General features: G+C 42.3%; 1 protein-coding gene across 1 annotated transcript in view; it reads right to left on the bottom strand.

Moving 5' to 3' along the window:
* LOC136875931 (pyroglutamylated RF-amide peptide receptor-like) overlaps positions 1 to 17,966 on the bottom strand; it is a 223,225-nt gene that overhangs the window by 69,970 nt on the left and 135,289 nt on the right. Inside the window, exon 5 of the mRNA XM_068228261.1 lies at positions 16,179 to 16,302. Coding sequence (XP_068084362.1) covers positions 16,179 to 16,302 — 124 coding nt within the window. The remainder of the gene's footprint in view (positions 1 to 16,178; positions 16,303 to 17,966) is intronic.

Genomic DNA, 17,966 nt, shown 5'->3' with positions numbered 1-17,966 from the left:
CTGCCAAAAAAGAAGAGATCAAACGTAACTACACAGGGCCAGAGCCAGGAAACGAGTAGGCCTACATCACAACAATTCACTGGTACGAAAAAGCTGTTCACCTACGTGGCTCAGAATATGACCATCAACATGAGGCAAGCAAAGCAAAGCAAAGAAAAGTCACCTCCGTACAGGCCATGAAGGCCCTTGGAGGAGTGGAAGGTAAAGGCTTCCACCATTGTTAACCTCGGCACGTGATGGAATAGAGTGGTTAGCTCTACGCCCGGCTGCCTTTGCCCCCAGGAATTAACCTGGTACTCATTTTTTGGTATAGGCTGAGTGAACCTCAGGGCCATATGCAACTCCGGAAGTGGAAATCTCGTTTTTTAAACTTTACGACTTCCTGACGGGAATTCGAACCCACGTCCTTCCGGGCGAACCGAGCACGCCTTTACCACCTCGGCCAAGCAGCCCCTAACAACATGAGGATTCGACGGAAATATAATAATACACATGTTAATAGATTATTCTATCAACGACGGGTAAGATGTCTAGTTAGTATATGAAAAGATTAACTAAAATCTGTAACGTTTTTGTAACGCTTTAAATCGGGGTCATATTAATTTATACAGATATTTGTTCCGTATAATTATTTTTCAAATTTACCTAAGTTTCCAGTTTAAAATTCCTATTGCATTTCAGAATTATACAACAAAATTTTACTTTATTTTTCCCGGACTTCTGTGTCACTTTAGAGCTTTTGACGCTCTTAAATTGACCCTGTTGGAAATCTAAGGTCAGTTAGGAGAGATAATCTATTGAGGAATACGTTTTGGTGTAGGGAACCTATACAGAGGCCGAAGTTATTTCACCACACCCGGTAAACCACAGACTAACAATATACTGGCTATCGCCTTCATGGCTACGTGGTTTGTATCGGGTCACATATCTCTTACTTTGCATTAGTGAGGTAGAAAGTTCTTACCTCATCGTCAGCATCACTGAAAATGGTTTTTAGTGGTTTCTCATTTTCACACTAGATAAATGCTGGAACTATACCTTAATTAAGACGACGATCACTGTCTTCCTAAACATAGGCCTGTTACATCCCACTGTCGCCGTAAAACCTGTCTGTATCGGAACGACGTAAAACAAATAGAAAAAAAATGTGTCAAATATTCTTCTGGGAAAATCATAAATCATAAATATGTCTTTCAATAAATGGAACTGAAATTGATGGCACTTAAATTATTTGCGTCTAACAAATTGTTTTCGGGAGACATCGTCATGGAATTAGGAGTCGACAAGAATGTATCGAAATGGGAAAACTGGCTCGGTCTATGAAATTACCGCCACTGAAGTAATCGGTTGTCTAGAGAACGATGAGATGAGGCCTCTTTGATGAAACCTTCTGTATACATCTCTCAGTAATGGTCATCGATCAATACTTCACATCACAGCCTGCATGGTTGCTACGTAACATCGCGTTATACATTTTGCATCGCTAATTTAAGATGACCGCCAGACATAAGACACAAACTGTATCCGTCAAAAAGAATTATTGCTATGCTCATGTAACATTGGTGCCTGGTCTGGGAGCGAGCTATTACGCGACTTTTCACAAATAATTTCACAAATTTTATATTTTCACGTCACTACTTTGAAATGAAATGTGGTTAGTTATGTGGGAGCTCCCTTCAAGAATATTTATACTAGAGTTCATAGCATTCCGCCCAGCGCTTTAGACATGATGTCCTTTCAGAGGCATGTAGAGGTTTTATAGTTTTCTCTGTAATGCGGTACGATTATCTTCACTACTTCAAGTCGTAAGTTACTAAATGGCCATTTTAGTCACTTGCTTCGTCCAAATTTGTGATTTTCTCGATTACCATACCTTTTATTCTTACACGTGATTTTTATCATAATTTTAAAGATTATCGAAGATATTTACGTGATATTTTACATTTCAGTGTATTCTATTTCTATATGCGTTAACCTCTCTTTGAAACAGCTAATTCAAAATTTTAAAAATAACTAGTCTTGTAAACAAGGCAACCATCCTCTATTAACGCTAATCAGAGGAAGAAATGGAAGGGATGCGTCCAAAGTATCGGCCAAGGAAAGACAAGGGCTACAGATGGTGTGAAAATGAAAGACTGCCTTGGTGTCGCAACCTAATACCTTCGAAGTCGGAGATGAGCAAGAGTTTACCAAGGGAGGTCGTATAGGATAAATGAAAGTGAAGAGCCTGACACAAGTAAATGAAAGCATTGAAACGACTGAGATAAGAACCATGTGATCGCCAACCCAAGCTCCGAAGTTAAGATAACTTGGGGCCCCTTTTAGTCACCTCTTACGACAGGCCGGGGATACCGTGGATGTATTTATACCGCCTCCAGCCAGAGGGGTAATACGTGGAGAAGAATAAGAAGAGAAACGGAGTCATGATATAAAGAGATAAAAAATATCAGCTGCAGTACTATCACCAAATCGGAAGAAAACTAAATGTGATGGCTTACAGTATCCTAAGCCAATAAAATTGATCAACGATTACAGTATAAGAACTGTTCTTTGTTGAGATAATTTGTGTATTATAAATTATTTCCGATAGATGTCAATACAGCTGCAATTGTGTGAGAACTAAACCGTCAACTAGGCCTAAGGTACAACATACAGCGCTTAATAAAAAAAAAAAAATACTAAATACATTTCTGTACGATATTAATCATGCGGTTGGTAATAATGACGAAATTCTAAGAAAATAATTGATATACTGTAATTTATGTGCTTATGCTGACTATAAGTTGAGAATTTCTTCTCTCTGTCGAAGCTATATAGCAAACAGAAAACTATTTATAGCACAGGAAAGCTGTGTGAATGTACGGAAGGCTCTTTACAACACGAAAGAAAGTTTTGACTGTACTCAAACTTCGAAGTTCGTTACTTCACAAGTTTGATGGACTTGCAACAGAAACATAATAATTAAGTTTGTAACTTTTGTATACAATTTGTATATCTGCGATGTTCCCGAGAGACATGCTTCAATGGTCAAAGGTGCTATGAAACAAATTACTTTTGGAATATGAGGAACACTAGTATGTACGCCTGCCTTCGGCAGTCGTATTTCTATCTACAACATACATTATCATTATAGACCGTTATGCATTTCAGCATTCAGTCTGCAAGCCTCTGTGAATTTACTAAATGTCGCCACAATCCTCTATTTGCAACTAGTGCTGAGGCCTCATTTAGTTCTCTATATCGTATCTTTAATTAGTTAGAAACTGACTCTAAACATCGTCGTCTTGGTCTCCCTCTACTTCTCTTACCTCCCATAACAGAGTCCATTATTCTCTGGGGTAACCTACCTTCCTCATTCGCCTCACATGAACCCACCAACGAAGCCGGTTTATGCGTACAGCTTCATCTATCGAGTTCATTCCTAACTTAGACTTAATCTCCTAAATACGAGTACCCTTCTGTCATTGTTCCCACCTGTTTGTACCAGCAATAATTCTCGCTACTTTCATGTCCGTTACTTCTAACTTATGAATAAGATATCCTGAGTCCATCCAGCTTTCGCTTCCATAAAACAAAGTTGGTCTGAAAACAGACCGATGTAGCGATAGTTTCATCCGGGAGCTAACTTCCTACAGAATACCATTGATCGCAACTGCGAGCTCACTGCATTAGCTTTACTGCACATTGATTCAATCTCACCTACTATATTACCATCCTGGGAGATCACACATCCGATATATTTGAAATTATCTACCTGTTCCAGCTTTGTATCACCAATCTGATATTCATTTCTGTTGAATTTCTTACCTACTGACATAAATTTAGTCTTCGAAAGGCTAATTTTCATACTATACTCATGACACCTATTTTTAAGTTCCGTGATATTAGACAGCAGGCTTTCGGCACAATCTGCCATTAAGAACAAGTCGACAGCACAGACCAGACTGTTTACTACATTTCCACCTAACTGAATCCCTCCCTACCACTTTATATCTTTCAGAAGATGATCCATGTAAACCACGAAAAACAAAGGTGAAATATTACAGCCTTGTCTAACACCTCTAAGGAGCTCGACCAAGAACTCTTTCTACCATCAATTCTAACTGCAACCAAATTGCCAACATAAATGCCTTTGAGTGATTTTAATAATATACTCTTGATCCCATAGTCCCCCAGTATGGTGTACATCTTGTCCCTCGGTACCCTGTCTTATGCTTTCTCTAGATCTACGAAACATAAACACAACTGTCTATTCCTCTCGTAGAATTTTTAAATTACCTAGCGCATATTGAATATCTGACCCTGACAGCCCCTCTGTTGTCTGAAACCACACTGGTTTTCATCCAACTTCCTTTCAACCACTGATCGCACCCTCCCTTTCAAGATGCCAGTGAATACTTTGCCTGGTATACTAATCAATGAGATACCTCGATACTTGTTGCAATCCTTCCTGTTCCCTTGCTTATAGACAGGCGCAATTAATGCTTTTTTCCAATCTGAAGGTATCTTACCAACACTCCATGCTAATCGTATTATTTTATGAAGCCATTTCATCCCGGCCTTCCCACTATACTTCACCATTTCAAATCTAATTTCATCTATTCCTGCTGCCTTATGAAAATGGAGTTTATTTACCATACTTTTTACTTCCTTAAGCGTAACTTCACCATCAATTTCTTCCTCCGTATGAGCTCTGTTGTTTGCGAAAATACCATGATAATTTCCTTTTATGTTGAAAAGATTTTCAAAATATTCGCTGGGTTCTATTATGAGTTCACATGAATTGCTCAAAACACTGTTCATTTCCTTTATCCGTCCCTTCCTAAGATTATTTATTGCTGTCCAGAAAGGTTTCCCTGCTGCTTGACCTAGCCTTTCCAGGTTATTACCAAAATCTTCCCACGACTTCTTTTTGGATTCACTAACTATTTGATTCGCTCTGTTTCTGTCATTTACGTACAATTCCCTGTCTGCATCAGCCCTTGTTTGCGGCCATTTATTATAAGTCTTCTTTTTACATTTAAAAGGTGCTCTCATTTGATAATTCCACCAAGATGTGCACTTTTCCCCATATTTACACACAGTTGTTCCTAGGCATTGCCTTGCTGTTTCCACTAGAGCATCCCTGTATGCCACCCATTCTCTCTCTATATCCTGAACCTGGTTACTGTCCACTGTTCGGAACTTCTCCCTAATTATATCCATGTACTTCCTCGTCCTGGAGATTTTCTACCCTTATTAGTTTACAGACAGATTTCACTTTCTCTATACCAGTCCTAGAGATACTTAGTTCACTACAGAGCAGATAGTGGTCTGTTTCATGGAAAAATCCCTGAAAAACCCGTACCTTCCTTACAGATTTCCTGAATTCGTAGCCTGTTAAGATATACTCTATTACGGATCTGGTACCCCTACCCTCACATGTGTAGCGGTGAATAGCTTTATGCTTGAAGAATGCATTCTTAACTGCTAAACCTATACTAGCACAGAAGTCCAGCAGATGCTTCCCATTCCTATTAGCTTCCATATCTTCCCCACATTTACCAATCACCCTTTCGTATTGTTCAGTTCTATTTCCAGATCTCGTATTGAAATCACCCAGTAGCACTATCCTACCCTTGCTGTTGACCCTGACACGACGTCACTCAATGCTTCATAAAACTTGTCAATTCCAATCCTCATCTGCACCCTCACACGGTGAATATACTGAGACAATTCTCGTCCTAATTCCTCCATCTGCCAAATCTACCCACAACATTCGCTCGTTTACGTGTCTAACAGAAACTATGTTGCGTGCAATGGTATTCCTGATAAACAGTCCTACCGCAGACTCTGCCCTTCCATTTTTAACACCCGTCAAGTACACTTCATAATCTCCTGTCTCTTCCTCGTTTTCTCTCCTTACCCGAATATCACTTACTCCTATGATATCCAAATGCATCCTGTTTGGTAACCCAGTAGGTTCTACTTCTGTCTTCCATAAGCCCTATTAATAATGATAGCTCCCCATCGAATTCCATTTCGTTAGTCGAGTTGTTTCCAAGGAGTCCCTCGCCTGTCAAATGGGAGTGGGACTCCGTTACTCCCATAGGTCCGAGGCTTGCTTGAAATGTTCTAAGCTCGGTAAATTCATGAAGATATCTACAAAGTAATTTGAAATTCTAAATGGACTATTAATATATCTTAAGTACATACATGTTGTTAAAAAACGGAACACCTAAAAGACTAGAGATAGGAAGTTCATATTCACATAGGAACTTCATATGCACATAACATGTTTGTTAGTATGTTCTGCAGAAACGATTAGCATTTCAGTCACCTAGGTTCAGCATGTGTCATGCTGCCTATTAGGCACTGGGTCCTCTATGGGCACTGATAACTTGTTCCATGCTTGATGGCATCGACGCGTATAAGGCGCGAATGGCGTCCTCGTGTATAGCCATTCGTGCTGCATTCACCTGGTTCCACAGTTCATTTTTGATGGTTGGCATTAGGTCACAGCGGAGCCGCACCCGTCGTTTCACCATATCCCACATATTGTCGATAGGCGACAAGTCCGGTGATCGATCGGGCCAGGACAACAGTCTGGCATCCTGTGTAAACAGGAAGGCACGTGTTCGTGTAGCAACATGTGGTCGCTCATTGCCCTGCTGAAATGTGGCGTCTGAGGTGTCGTGCAGAAAAGGTTTAGGCTAGGGGTCGCACGTACGTCAAACTAGTCACAGTGCCTGGACACGCACCAACTGCGATTTGTTGTTGTATCCAATAACACCCCACGCCATAAGGCCTTGAGTTGGCGCTATATGTCTTGTGCGAATGCAGTCGATGTGATGCCCCTCCCCTGTCCGCGATGAACCATAATGTGGCCATCATTTTAAAACAAACATAACCTGGATTCGTCCGAAAACACTATTCGCTACCATTCCTGTCCCCAATGACATCGTTCTATACACCATTGCAGTCTAGCATGTTTATGCACATTAGTCAAAGGTAGGCGGAGAAGTGGACGACGCGCCGGTAACCCAGACCGTAATATACGGCGACGGACTGTCACTCCTGATATTGTACCATGTGTTACACTGTTGCGCCAGAGCCGAGGAGGACGCAGATCTGTCCTGTGATGCAGTTCGTATGAGGTTTCGAACTTCTTTGGGGGGCGGGGAGGGGTGTGTCTGGATGGTACAACCAGACCCATCTCGTCATGTTCTGTGACCTTGTGTGAACCATTCTGTACACACCCGTTGCACTGCCGACACATTCCATCTCACATGAGCAACAATTTTCCGGATGGATGCAACGCGTTCTCTCATGCCAATAATGGGCCCTCTTTCAAATTCACTCATTTGATGGTACGGTTCTCGCATACGGCTGCGAGGCATCCTGCATATCTGCTCGGTTTATACCGACAACGAGAGCCTCAGGAATATTTTACCAGTCGGTCGTGGTGTGCCGAGATATCGATGTGGACCTTGAACGTTAGGGCCGACATGGTTCAAATGCTAACCATTTCTTCAGAACATACTAATGCACACATTGTCTGAATTTGAACTTCCTATCTCTAGTCTTTCAAGGTGTTCTGGTTTTTATGAACATGCGTGTATAAATGTTACACTTTGCAGGTTTTATATGGCACTTGAATGGAATCAAAACAGGTATTGTAGTATTTCCTTAAAAACCTTATTGAGTGCAGTTGTAGCTCGGAGTTGTACTTTGAAGAATACTGAAATGGAAAAATCTAACGCACGATAATGAATTGATAATGGCAGTGTTTTCTGAATTAGACAGAGAACCACTCTCTTCAGGAAACATTAGTGGTAATGTATTTCGTGAATGAAATTACCCGGCCAATACATGCATCAAAGAGGAATATTATGACCGACAATTGGTTCACCTCAATTCGTCTGGCTGATTCGCTGCATTGTGACTATAACCTGACAATCATTGGAACAATGAGAAAAGACAAGCCACAGATACCACCAGAAATGAAAACAGTCAAGGGAAGGAAGCTTGGGTCCTCCATGTTTTGTTATGATGGTATAAAAACATTGGTATCCTATAAAGGAAAACCAAACAAGAACGTAATCCTCCTTTCTACATGCCATGAAGTAGGAACAATAGCAGCCAGACGGAAAAAGATATGGCAGAAGACTACAATGGGACTAAAGGTGCCGTGGACACTTTCGATGAAATGTCAACATTGATGTCCTCTTCAAGAAAAACGAGATAGCCAATGTGTATCTTTAATAGTATGATTAATACATCACTTGTCAATGGATACATTATTTATGTGCATAAGATGGTTCAAAAAGGCCAAAAACCACTTTCAAGGCGAGAGTTTTCAAAGGATATATCCAAAATGCTAATGGCTCCAAAGCTGCAAGAGAGACTTCAGACACCAACTTTGAGGCGCAGCCTGAAGAGGACCATTGCTGAAATTCTTGGAAAAGATGGCATTCCTGAAGAGCCTCAATCAGGTACTGCTGAAGGAAGAAAAGTTTGTGCGTTTTGTCCATCAAAGAAAACAAGAATAACCTAATTCCTTTGTAAGACATGCCGAAGCACATTTGTCTTGATCACCAGGTAAAACAGTGCATTTAATGTGCCTATTGAAGAAAAACTGACCAGAGTGTATTGTCATCACTATGTGTGGTAGTTTTAAGTTTAATATTCTGTGTTTTGTGTAAAATGTTGGGTTTATGCTTATTAAAGCGCTTTTCTTTTTGGCAGTCTGACAGACGAAAGTTTATGATTCGTGTTACCCTGGAGGGGCTTTATGATTCTAGGGTTAAAACAACCCCGATTTCGAATGCAACGTTGTATCAAAATTTCAAGGTAATCGGTACAGAACATTCAGAAATTAAAGATTTTGAACAAACGAACATTTACATTTTTATTTATATAGATTACAGGGCGTCTGTTTGAAAACCGGACATTATCGCTCATACCAGTAAGTGATAAGCATAGTAAATGTCAAGAGAGACACACAGTCAGTGCCTCCCACAATTTCCGATTTCAGCGTCTCATTTTAGTGTACCAGAGATAACTGAACCAACGTACATGCCGTCTTTGACAGACTCTTTCTCCAAAAGCTTTCTGCCATGACAAATTCTCACACCGATTGTGTTGGTATCGTGATTTGGGGCTCTTTACTGTTACCTTGTATTGAACTAACCCAAGTGGTGGCGAAATTGAGTAAGATTATGATGGGTGTTCCAGACTGTACGGCGAATGTGGGAGCTAGATTAGTATGTTAAGAAACGATGGAAATTACAATAGCTAAGAGTGTGATTATTGGGTATGATTAGAAGAAGGGAAGAGAGGGGAATTAATACAAGACGTGTATAGATTTCAGAAAAGTAAGGAAAACGAAGGTTACTGAGTAAATAAGTGCAAAAAGGACGTCAACATTTAGGGTTAGGGGAGTTAGGATGTGCGGGTTGGGGGGGGGGGGAGGAAATAATGGGTATGGAAAAGGGTAAAGGGGAGAGTATTAGATATAGAAAGACAGAGTTTAATAATGGAATGTAGGGAGAGAGACTCGTTATCAGTATTGAACAAATTGGTGGGAATAACGAACCCGAGAACCGAATTTGATGGCAGAAAGGATAAAAGATATTTATATTGGTGGGTAATGAAGGTTCCTAAAAACAGGGGGTGGATAGGACGAGAAAATAAAGATGGATGTATTTTGCGTGGGGAGGGTTGGTCGGACCTTCATGTATTAACCAATGCAGAGCCTTAGATGAGATTAAAAAGGAAGTTCTGAACAAGAAACAGATAGAAAAAGTAGAAAGGAGTTATAAGATAATAGTATGGTTGTGTAGAGAGTGGGGGAGAGGAATAAATATATCAAAATATTTAAATGCGGTTAGAGCCAGATTTTTAAAGAAATTGAAAGAATAATACGTAGAATGGTGAGAGCGAAAAGGGGACAATAAAAAGAGGAAAGAGACAAGATAGGGATAAGTGGATGGAAAGAAAGAAGGAGAAGGGAGGGCCGGAGTTATGTATAGAAAAGAGAATAGGGGGTGAGAAAATCAGGGGGGTGATGCGAGGAAGATAGGAGATAGGCGAAAGTGGGAGTAAGATTTAGACGAATGTGTTATATTATATATAATGTAAATACAATATGAAGAGATTTGTATATAATGGTAAAAAAATGTATTAAGAGACGAGTAGGTAATATCTAGATAGGGGTGAGGATGGAAAACCTTGTAATAAAGAGGAATTAGGTAGGAGAAAGAAAGCTGCGAGAATAACTGTAAAAAGGTTGTATAAATACTAAGTTGAAGGAAATGTGTAATCAGTGACTGGGTTGTAGAGTATAAGAAGAAAACACGGTGGAAGAACTGTAAGAAGACGGTGTAAATTAGTAGAGAAGTAAGGAATCTATTGGTATGTTTGTAAGGTCGGTGTTGTGAACTGTGGAGAGGACGACGAATGTTGGTTGTGTATCTAGAGTAGTCGGGTAGGAAGATGAACTGAGCAACACTTTGATAAGGAGGCAGAGTATCTTGCCCAGAGGAATGGTGATACGCACTGAGCAAGAGGATAGTCAGTAGAATGAGTGTTATATTTATACAAGGTAGATATTATAAGAAATTTGTAATATTGGTAATGGAATGGATTAAGAGCCTGGCGGTAATATTTGGAGCGGGGGTATGTGAAAGACTGTTTAAAAGTAGAAAGGAGACGGGAGGTTGAGAGAGAAAATGTAAAAAGCAGTATAAATATTAAATTTATGGCATAGTTTAAGAGAATGATCAGTTAGTGTATAAATTGTAGAGGACATGATGTAAATAAGGTAGATGAAGTGTATGTGTGAAGTAGAAGGGGTATATGATGTAAGTGATTAAGATCAGACTGAAAGATACGGGAGGGGGTGCGGGAGGTATAAGAAGTGAAAGGGTGCAGTGGGACGAACCTACACCAAGGGTAAAAATATTAAGCATGTCCACACGTGGGGAAACAGGAGAAGCAAGGATGAGTGCTGACAATGTGAAAGAAAGGCTACTCGTATAAAAACAAGCTGGTCAGTAGACAAGAACGTGATGGGTCATAGGATGGATTGGCTGCCGCCTCATGTGATCTGTCACGCAAGGAATGGGAGGAAAACACATTGTCAGCTAGTTGTCGGTGGGGAAAGACATCTGACCACGAGGCGTGGCTGGGAGTGGTGTCACGGGCAGGACGGGCAGTTTTCCTTACCAAGGGGATACCACGACTAGCCAGTTCTTTTCAGATTAGTTTTAGGCAATAGTATAACTAGTTAAGATGTTATTGTAGATGTATAGAGGATGTCCTAACATGTGGACTGGTCATCCGCCCATGTTGGAGGCAGCTTAGTAGATTTAGTTAGGGGTGGTGCCTTACATGGTGTCTGGCATTCCGCCCGTGTGGGGGGCCACCAAGTTGTATAAATATTAAGTTGAAGGAAATGTGTAATCAGTGACTGGATTATGTGGGGGCGGTAGAATAACACCCACGCTATCCTCTGCCTGTCGTAAGATGTGACTAAAAGGGGCCCCAGTAGCTCTGAATTTTGGAGCTGGGTTGGCAACCCCGTGACTCTTAGCTGAGTCCTGGCATTGCTTCCACTTGCTTTACCAGGCTCCTCACTTTCACCTATCCTATCCGACCTCACATGGTCAACTCTTGTTCTTTTCCTACCCCGACGGTATTAGAGCACTCGAGGCCTAGGGAGTATTTCATTTTGACGCCCTTGGTGGCCCTTGTCTTTCTCTGGCCGATATTTTCATATTTTGAAGTGTCGGATCCCTTCCATTTCTCTATTCATTAGTGTTATATAGAGGATGGTTGCCCAGCTGCACTTCCTCTTAAAACAATAATCATCACCACCTTGACGACAGACAGGGGATACCGTGGGTGTTATTGTACCGTCCCCAACCACAGGGGAAGATTGTACCTTAATTAAGGTTACGGTCGTTTCCCTCCTAATCCTAATCCTGATCTATCCCCATCGTCACCATAACAACTGTCTGTGTCGGTGCGACAAATAGCAACAATCTATTTTACAGATTTTCAAATTAATAATATCATTTCGGCATTTGCGAATAAGGCGCCTAGTAGAGGGTAAATTTTTAGACCATGTCCTGCATGGTATTAAAGGGATTACAGTTTAAAGTTGTTAAAGCCTTCTTTGATTAAATTACACGGTCGAGTCACTTAACTACGACCACCAACTAATAGCCAGAGTAACAGTCGTTTACTGCAGACAGCGGCATGACAGGTTGAGAGTAATTCAATAAGGTGCTGGCAGGTTGTCACAGCTATCTGAAGCGATACTACCGACAGGAAATCTCACAGCAACTCCTCTAGCATCTTGAGCTACAGGTAACAGGCTAAAATAAACACATTTCATTTCCTGGCCACTTTGGATGTTTGAATAGGACTTAATATTCAACCCTTAACAAAGTCAGGAGGGTATATATAACCAGTGGTACATCCGGATGCTCTGGAGGAAAAATATCTTAATCTGAAAAGCGAATACAAAGATCGAAAGTATTATATAAGCAGTTTCCCAAAGCTTACATACAATGCATGTCAAACTGATTGGCCTGTAATTTTCAGCTTTTGATTGCAAGGGAGGTCAGATAGAATAGATGAAAGTGAGAAGCCAGACGCAAGTAAGTGGAAGTAATACCAGGACTTAGCTGAGAGCTCCGTGGTCGCCAACCCACGCTCCTAAGTTATGAGGCCCTCTGGCCCATTTTAGTTGCCTCTTACGACAGGCAGGGGATACCGTGGGAACAGGGGGTATTCAGGAAAATACTTCCGTAATGTTCTCTGGGTTCACTCATTGATGTGGAAGGCACTCTCGACCTCTTCATTTATGAATTCTTTGTAGATCACGTACACACATACATGCAAATTTTCTGCCCTGGGGTGGATGGAATCTTCCGTCAAGATAATGTGACATACCACGCGGCTAGAAATGTCGAACAGTGGTTAGATCAGCACAATCGAGACTTCCCACTACTTCCCTGATCATAGAAATTCCTAGTGTTAAACCGTCGATCACCTCGATCTTTGTATTCGCTTTTCAGATTAGGATATTTTTCCTCCATAGCATCCGGATGTACCACTGGTTATATATACCCTCCTGACCTTCTTCGAACGCGACCTCTATGACCATCAATTTTACCCTGCATGATCAGTTTAAGTAGACTGTGCTTTTCATTCCTTATAATATTCCCAAGGTAGGCTGACTCTCATTTCTTGATTGTACACATCAACATTCCTTCCCTCCTCGTTCGTCTGAGTACGGCAGTATTGGAGACGTAGCCAGTTCACGAGATCCGTAACATCCTTTAGAACACCCACATCTCGAAGGCATTTACTCTTGTAATGGTATTATATTTCAGAGTCGAAATTAAATAAAAAATAAATAATTGAAAAATAAAACGCCAACACCGCATTATTTCCAAAATACCGCGGTTGACATTAACGAGAAATATGACTGCAGACAGCCCATCACACAACATATACACTAATTCAAGATACGACATAATTTTGTTAAGTCTTCAGCATGGAGCATGAAGGAATTTTTTCTGCTAGTTGCTTTACGTCGCACCGACACATATAGGTCTTATGGCGACGATGGGACAGGAAAGGGCTAGGAGTGGGAAGTAAGCGGTCGTGGCCTTATTTAAGGTACAGCCTCAGCATTTGCCTGGTGTGAAAATGAGAAACCACGGAAAACCATTTTCAGGGCTGCCGACAGTGGGGTTCGAGCTTACTATCTCCCGAATACTGGATACTGGCCACACTTAAGCGACTGCAGCTATCGAGCTCGGAGATGGAATTTTTATATACACCACTAAACGCTGTGCGGTTCTAAGACAACTCTAGAAACCGAATTAGGCGTACAAGGTATCGAGAGGAGTGAGGCAGTTTGCCATTGCTTTGTTCACTGTGCCACTGTATCATGACTGACCCTATGCACTACTCTTTATCTGAATGTTCTTGCTCAGAACACTTATAATTCAGCAGCTCCCATGGTGCCACAGCCATAAATGAGACAAACTTCAATGAAAGTTTAATTTTGCTCTGGACTGTGTCTGTAGACAGATACAAAAATACGTCATACATCAATAATAACAAGAGGTGGATGTCATATGCAGAAATAATAATAATAATAATAATAATAATAATAATAATAATAATAATAATAATAATAATAATAATAATAATAATAATAATAATAATAATTCTGTTTGGCTATTGTTAACCTTGTGCAGCCCTTGTAAAACAGACCCTGACGAAGGCCCCCTCTGGGTGGGGGCGCTAAAATAACACCCACGATATCCCTTGTCTCTCGTTAAAGGCGACTAGAAGGTGTCGAGGGGCTCTTAACTTGGGAGCGTGGGTTGGCGACTACGTTCCCCCAGCTCCCTTAGTCAACTCTTGTTCTTTTCCGATCCTGACGGTATTAGAGTACTCGTGGACTAGAAAGTCTTTCACTTTCACTCCCTTCGCGGCCCTTTTCTTTCTCTGACTGATACCTTCATTTTTCGAAGTGTCGGATCCCTTCCATTCTTTCCCTCTGATTAGTGTCATATAGAGGAAGGTTGATTAGTTGTACTTCCTCTTAAAACCACCACCACCACCACCACCACCACCACCACCACCACCACCACCACCACCACCACCACCACCACCACCACCACCACCACCACCACCACCACCACCACCACCACCACCACCACCACCACCACCACCACCACCACCACCACCACCACCACCACCACCACCACCACCACCACCACCACCACCACCACCACCACCACCACCACCACCACCACCACCACCACCACCACCACCACCACCACCACCACCACCACCACCACCACCACCACCACCACCACCACCACCACCACCACCACCACCACCACCACCACCACCACCACCACCACCACCACCACCACCACCACCACCACCACCACCACCACCACCACCACCACCACCACCACCACCACCACCACCACCACCACCACCACCACCACCACCACCACCACCACCACCACCACCACCACCACCACCACCACCACCACCACCACCACCACCACCACCACCACCACCACCACCACCACCACCACCACCACCACCACCACCACCACCACCACCACCACCACCACCACCACCACCACCACCACCACCACCACCACCACCACCACCACCACCACCACCACCACCACCACCACCACCACCACCACCACCACCACCACCACCACCACCACCACCACCACCACCACCACCACCACCACCACCACCACCACCACCACCACCACCACCACCACCACCACCACCACCACCACCACCACCACCACCACCACCACCACCACCACCACCACCACCACCACCACCACCACCACCACCACCACCACCACCACCACCACCACCACCACCACCACCACCACCACCACCACCACCACCACCACCACCACCACCACCACCATATGACGAAGGTTCACCACGATGGATAGTGTTGCGTTACGTATGTGACTTGTAAAAATGTTGGTGACAGCATAAATACGCAGACACGAACCAAAGGAATTAACGGTTTACAAGTAAGCTCTCTTAACCCTCGACTGTGTATGAGTATGGATTTATGGATTTATGAATATGGGTTATGTTCATCTCCCTCACGGGTTCCAATATGTGTTAATTATGATGTGCTTTGCTTTGTTTCGAGTTGTTAATTGATGAAATTGTGTTATCATTGTTTTTTAACTTTACCTTCTTGTATAATGTTGAAATAAAAGATCTCGTGAGGCTTCCGAAATTTAAATAACATTTGATATGATCAGAATTTGGATGGGTAGGACTCATGCTGCTGGCTGGAGACGAGCGGAAAGGAACTTAGCCACCCTTCCACGAAGAATGTCGGGATAGCTAATTGAAGGTCTGACGACTTAACTGGTTGCATGGATTAATTCAACGACGTCCAGGTTTCGATACACCATTCAACATTTAAATTTATATTACTGAGTTCGTAATGTATCTTCATAGCGGGACCATATTTGCTTTGAATAGCAAGTTGTTGGCTGAAGAAAATAAAGTACTGCTGAGCCAATAATTAAGGAATACCTCCTTGTGCGGAGGATTTAAACAACAATCACATGAATCATTGAGTGAAGGGTCCTCTGTCGACTTACCTGCTTGACAGTGCTGTTCTCCTCCTCTGTTCTGACCTTGTTGAGAGACTCACGGAAGCTGGCTGACTGGTTGGTGGAACGTTTACTATATCTCACAGGATACCCATCCGGACCAGAGTTCAGTCTGCAAAAGAACACGGAAGTGATTAATGGAGTGTAACCCAGGAAATACGTTACGATTATTTCCAGTCCGAAACACCAAGAGAATAAATAGAGACAGAATAAACTGAGCGCGCAATGTCTTTGGCATTGAAATCACCACACGTTTAAATTGTTGAAACCATGTCTTACATGTTCTAATCGATGGAGCATGTTCACCAAATGTTTCTACCAGCAAACGATGACTTTCCACAGCCTTTTTCTTTTGATTAAATCAGATAAACAATGTGTGCCGCAAATGTTCTTTTTCAGCCACAAACGTCGACATGATCACTGAATGATACAACACGGACACTAGTGCTTTGCGGATTCAACTCGTGTGTGTTGGTAGGTTAATGTCAGACCAACAAACTGACATATGTGTCAAATTCATACGCTGAGTACTGTTTGCTGGCGTCATCTCTTAAAGAAACCGGAAAAGACTTATGCATACACATGGTAATCGCCAAGATCATAGTCTTCGAAAGTAATTTATGGGAAAAGAGTAAAACAATCTGCTCGAATTGAGCGATGGTTGTTGCGTCTCCAGTCGTTTCATTATACGATGGTAGGGCCTATATAAGCCTAGTACAAAGAACATAGCAGACTCTCCGTCGTAGCTCCCACGGAACGTGCTCATGCGCTCCTTTGACCCCGAAAACTATGTTCATGCTCTCAAGGCATATTTGATTCCAAGGGCAATAAAAATGCTGCGCTGCGTACTCTGACCCTGTTTTGGAATCAGTAAAGCACTGTCTTCTCGAAAATAATAGGTATAAAAGCATCAAGAGTCTCTATCCTTCCGTAGTAATAAAATCAGAACTGAGTGAAGTAGATGGGTAACTGTTATAATAATGGTGTGTGTCCTCCGAAGACGCCTGGTCCAGGTCTTGCGAGTTGACGCCGTAGATGCGACCTGCGCGTCTATGATGATGGGACCCTACCTGTGATGAATTATAATGATGAAGACGGCACACATACCCAGCCCCAGAGCCCATCGGAATTAAGCAATGGAAGTTAAAATCCCGGACTCAGCCTGGAATCGAACCCGGGACCCTCTGGATTAAAGGCCAGCACGTTAACCATTTAGCCATGGAGCCGGTGGGTAATTGTTGAACGGTGCTCAGCAACTAATCCCTTAATCCTCATGAAATCGCATTCTCTCGTTTGCACATGGAGGACATCCAGGAATCGTAGAAACTACAACTCGCTTGAGATGAAAAGATTGATGGTCTTGTATGCAAAACGCGGCTGAAAAACTGTAAAAAATTGTATTGGTTGCCTAATTGTTGCAGCACGGGAGAGACCTGAACCTGTGCAGCCTACTAGTTTGTCAAGTAAACCGTGGGGGAAAAGTCACAGCTGACAGATGGTATTTCGTTCCTGGTTATGGTGGATTATTACATTCGATTTATGGAAGTTGCTCCCATGTAGGTTAACACTACAACTACTACTACTTTAATTTTGAAGGAAAGTGATAATTCTTTTGTCAGATATCCATTAGTGATGGCTTTTCTGGTGAGACTTAGTGATTACAGTACACTATGTCTTTTGGTACGGGCTAGATTAAATGTGTTACTTTCAGTGATCTGTCTCACTCTCATCCTTGGATTTGACAGTAGGAAAGTGGTTGAGGTGTAAGCGATGTAA

This window comes from Anabrus simplex, chromosome 6, assembly GCF_040414725.1.
Source record: "Anabrus simplex isolate iqAnaSimp1 chromosome 6, ASM4041472v1, whole genome shotgun sequence".
Taxonomy (NCBI): Eukaryota; Metazoa; Arthropoda; class Insecta; order Orthoptera; family Tettigoniidae; genus Anabrus; species Anabrus simplex.
Note: the sequence above shows the minus strand (reverse complement) of the source record. Positions and strands in the feature narration are given on the sequence as shown.